At 37.3% G+C, this 5,310-nt stretch overlaps 1 protein-coding gene across 1 annotated transcript in view; it reads left to right on the top strand.

Moving 5' to 3' along the window:
* Nucleotides 1-5,310, top strand: part of PIGB (phosphatidylinositol glycan anchor biosynthesis, class B) — a 49,965-nt gene that overhangs the window by 22,779 nt on the left and 21,876 nt on the right. The window contains exon 6 of the mRNA XM_011940573.1: nt 2,546-2,686. Coding sequence (XP_011795963.1) covers nt 2,546-2,686 — 141 coding nt within the window. The remainder of the gene's footprint in view (nt 1-2,545; nt 2,687-5,310) is intronic.

The following is a 5,310-nucleotide window of genomic DNA, read 5'->3' as shown; positions in this document are numbered from 1 at the left end:
GAAACCCCATCTCTACTAAAAATGCAAAAAAATTAGCTGGGCATTGTGGCGCATGCCTGTAATCCCAGCTACTTGGGAGGCTGAGGCAGGAGAACACTTGAACCCCAGAGGTAGAGGTTGCAATGAGCCGAGAACGCACCACTGCACTCCAGCCTGTGCAACACAGCAAGGCTCCATCTCAAAATAAAAATAAAAAATAAAGTATTCTAAGTTAGATATAACAAAATTCTGCAGAAGAATAGAAAGTAATCTAATTCTGCTTGCAGAGGGAATATTAGTAGAAGCCTTATAAAGTGGGTGGTGTTTCAAGTAACATCAGGGTGAATATGAATTTGTCATGCATGGAGAATGAGCTCGCTTAAAGCTGAAAAAGCTTTTCACATAGATCAGATGCTTGCTTTGTTTATTCTGAAGTGAAATATAGAAAGAACAAATGAGATAATGCACGTGAAAATATTCTGAAGTTGTGCAGTACAGACAAATGTCAATCACAGTCCTAATTAGTCTTATATTCAAGTCTTTTGATGCACAGAGTTGGCTTCAGACTTGAATGATATAACAACCTTTTACATATTTAGCACCCTTTAAAAACAGTCAGTTACATATCCAAACAGTAATAGTGTCTCTAAATATAGAGAAAAATATTGAATTCGTCTTAGGAAAAATTCTAATATACGTGGACCAATTTTTGTTTACTTTTTACATGGCCTTGAGAATTTGGGATATCATTTTGTCATTTTGTAAAATCCAAAATACTTCAATTGCCTTCCAGCTGCCACACTATCTCACCAATAATTGAGAAGACAGGAATGACTATAGGTCTTACAGCCATTCCCAGAATTAAGAAGACAATATTATAAACAACTTTTTGCTAATAAACTTGACAAATGAACACATTTCTAGAAAAATGCAACTTACCAAAACTGACAGAAGAAGTAGAAAATCTGAACAGTACTATATATATTAAAGAAATTTAATTTGTAATTAAGATCTTCAAAGAAAGATGCATCAGATTCAAATGGCTTCATTGGCACATTATTCCATACATTTAAGAAAGAAGAAACATCAGTTCACATGAACTATTCCACAGAATGGAAAAAGAAAAACATTTCCTAGTTCTTTTCATGACAATAGCATATTCTCGATACCAAAATCTAACAAGGACATTACAAGAAAGGTCAATTATAAACCAATATTTCTCATGACTGTGAATGCAAAAATCCTGAAGAAATATTAGTAAACTGAATCCATACAATATTGAAAAGAATACATGACATCCAAGATTGGGTTTGTTCTAAGAATGTAATATTTGATATTTGAAAATCAGTCAGTATGATTCATGACATCAAGAGAATAAAGGAGAAAAATAATATGGCTTTCTTAATAGACACACAGAAAGCATATGATGAAACTAAAGGCCTAGTCATGATTGTCAGGGAGGGGGAAGACAACCCTTAGAAAACAAACTGTGGAAAGGGACTGATTCATACGACAGTCTGTATAAAAACTTTACAAAAAAATCGTGGTTAGTATGAACATATTGAAACCCTTTCTCTTGAGATTGGGAAAGATACAAGGATGGTTATTATCTCCACTCCTGTTCAACAGTATCCATCCTACCTAGTGCAATAGGACAAGAAAAGCGAGTTAATGGTAGAAGGGAAGAAATAAAACTCTGTGACTTTGTATCATGATTGTATATGTAGAAAATTCAAAAGAAAGAATCTAAAGATAAACTATTAGATAAGTAAACAAATGAAGCATGCTCACTAGATACAGGGTCCATATACAAATATTAATTGCACTTGAATATTAAACCAGTGGGTAAAAGTTTGAAGAATAGTTACATAGTTCCAAAGTATCTTCCACAAGAGACCTATTAATTACAAATGATAATTTTATAGCAGAGAAACTTGGGAGACATGCCTTAACTAGGTGACTGAAGTTAACATTGCTAGTAATAGGACAAATCAGTATTGTGAGATGCTTGGTCTGAGGCACTGAGAAAAACATCCCTTCACTTTGGTGGTGTTAACTGCCAAAATGCATAACCTGAATCTAATCGTGAGAAAACATCAGATAAACCCAAACTGAGGTACATTACGACCACGCCTGGCCTGTAATAAGTCTTAATATCTAGTAGTGTAGGGCGGGCGCAGTGGCTTACGCCTGTAATCCCAGCACTTTGAGAGGCCAAGGTGGGCGGATCACCTGAGGTCAGGAGTTTGAGACCAGCCTGGCCAACATGGTGAAACCCTGTCTCTACTAAAAATACAAAAAATTAGCCAGGCATGGTGGTGCACACCTGTAATCCCAGCTACTTGGGGTGCTGAGGCAGCAGAATCGCTTGCACCCAGGAGGCAGAAGTTGCAGTGAGCCACTGCACTCCAGCCTGGGTGACAGAGTAAGACTCTGTCTCAAAAAAAAGAAAAAAAAAGTTCATATAGCTATTCATACCAAAAGGAAAATGTCAAATCACAGTGTAAGTAATAGATAACTTCAAGTTAATTTCCCACTTGTCTTATCACACATTTTCCTCTTACAGTGTCAAGTACTCATCCTTGGTGGCACTTGCCTTCATAATTCGTCCCACAGCTGTCATTCCCTGGACACCTTTGCTCTTCAGACATTTCTGTCAAGAACCAAGAAAACTTGATCTTATTTTACATCATTTTTTACCTGTAGGGTAAGTGTGGCAATAATCCATCCATTAATTTTAGTAGCCTATAAATCACAGATTATGAACAAGATTTTATATCTTTCAGTTATTTTATCTTCTAATGTCAATGAGCACTCTTAGTCCAAGGAAATAGAATATTGCAAAACTTATATTCTTATATTTATGATCCTGATTATAACTATTTTAATTTGCTTAACTGAGTGCTTTTGTAATTACTTCTAACTTAGTGCTTTCTGATGCTTTATTTCCTAAATATTTCTCAAATATATTTTAGAGATACTTGATTCTTTTACATTTGTATAAGGTTTTATAATTCATAATGTGTTTTCACATATTACCTCATAATTTTCATAATACTTCTATCTAGGCAATATATGTTTTTATTTTGTAGTAGAGAAAACAGGAGCTTGGGAGAAATTAAAAATGTGTTAGTCAAAGTCATTGGCCTGGTTGCTACACTGATATTGAAACCCAGGTCTTCTAACTACACTATGAGCTCCTAGGATCAGACATATCCCAAGTATCTAGTAGACTACCCCAAATAATTATTTATTGAAGGGATGACTGCATTCTGACTCTTACAACAGTGATCTTTTTAATATACAATCATGCACCGCATAACGACATTTTGGTTAGCACTGGACTGCATTTATGACAGTGGTCCCATAAGATTAAATTACCGTATTTTACTGTACTTTAGTTTCTCTGTTTGGCTATATATATTTATTTATTTGAGACCGAGTCTCGCTGTGTCACCCAGACTGGAGTGCAATGGCACAATCTCACTTCACTGCAACTTCCGCCTCCCAGGTTCAAGTGATTCTCCTGCCTCAGCCTCCCAAACAGCTGGGATTACAGGCACCTGCCACCACGCCCAGCTAATTTTTTTATTTTTAGTAGAGTTGGGGTTTCACCATGTTGGCCAGCTACTCTCAAACTCCTAACCTCAGGTGATCCGCCCACCTTGGCCTCCCAAAGTGCTGGAAATACAGGCATGGGCCACTATGCCCAACCTGTTTAGCTATAGTTAGATACACAGATACATAGCGTTGTGTTACGATTGCTTATAATATTCAGTATAGTACCATGCTGTATAGGTTTGCAGCCTAGGAGCCGTAGGCTATACCATATAGCCTAGATGTCTGCAAGCTGTACCATCTAGGCTTGTGTAAGTGCACTCTATGATGTTTGCACAATGATGAAATTGCCTAATGATACAGTTCTCACAATGCATCCCCATTGTTAAGTAATGCATGACTGTACTAGTATTCACTAGTCACAAGTATTTTTCGGGTAGCAATCTGAAAGGACTAAATTATCTTGCGTCTCAGTTGCTACTGTTGTCGTTTCTCAGGTGTATTAATAACATTGCATTAAATGTATTCATTCATTCAGGAAGTATTTAATCCTGCTATGTGCCAGGCAGTGTTCCAAATGTAGGAGATGCATCGGTTTAACCAAAAAAAGTACCTGCCTTAATGAAGTTTACATTCTAGTAGGGAGAGACAGACAGCTAAAAAGATAAGAATAAATAAATATTTGTCAAGTGATGGTAATACAGGGAAAAATAATTGTGGCATAAGGAGGACAGAATGCCAGTGCTTGGGGTAACAGGGGAGCTGTTATTTTTAAATAGGGTGGTTGGGAAAGATCACCATGTAAGGTGACACTGGAGCCAAAACTTAGAGTTGAGAGAGTGAACCATGTAGTTACTTGATGAGAGAATATTCCAGGCAAAGGGACCAGCCAAGTACTAAGTATGTTGGGCATGTTCAAGGAACAGCAAGGAGACTGATGTGGCTAAAAGAGAGTGAGCTTGGGAGAATGGAATAATGAGGTCAGAGAGATAGCAGGGGCTCAGTTCATACCGGCTTTGACACTGAGGGAGATAGAAAGCCTTTTTAATCTCATCAGCAGCATGATAATAACTTACTCATTTAGTAAGCATTTAACCTACTTTGTATCCAGCATTTGATAATTCAGAGGTGAGTAAGATACAGTGTCTGCTCTCAAAGTCAAAGTCTGTGGGGGAAAAAGATATAACAATACAGATGCTCCTTGACTTGGGGTTACATCCTGATAAACTCATTGCAGGTTGAAAATATAAGTCAGGCAAGGCACAGTGGCTCACACCTGTAATCCCAGTGCCTTGGGAGGCCAGGAGTTCAAGAACAGCCTGAGGAACATAATGAGACCCCATCTCAACAAAAACAATTTTTAAATTGGCCAAGTATAGGTGGCACTAGGCACGCCTGTGGTCCTAGCTACTTGGGAGGCTGAAGCAGGAGGATCCCTTCAACCCAGGAGTTCAAGGTTGCAGTGAGCTATGATCATTCCACTGCACTCCAGCCTGGGAAACACAGTGATAACCTGTCTCTAAACAAAATAAATAAAAAAGAAAATATTCTACATTAAAAATGCACTTAACACATCTAACATACTGAATATCACAGCTTAGCCTATCATAAACATACTCAGAACATTTACCTTAGCCTATAGTTGGGCAAAATCATCTAACACAAACCCTATTTCATAATAAAATATTTGAATATCTCATGTAATTCATTGAATACTATACTGAAAGGGAAAAACAGAATGGCTGTGTGGGTACCATTTTAAAGTTGAAAAAT

Source organism: Colobus angolensis, unplaced genomic scaffold, assembly GCF_000951035.1.
Source record: "Colobus angolensis palliatus isolate OR3802 unplaced genomic scaffold, Cang.pa_1.0 Scaffold19, whole genome shotgun sequence".
Lineage (NCBI taxonomy): Eukaryota > Metazoa > Chordata > Mammalia > Primates > Cercopithecidae > Colobus > Colobus angolensis.
Note: the sequence above shows the minus strand (reverse complement) of the source record. Positions and strands in the feature narration are given on the sequence as shown.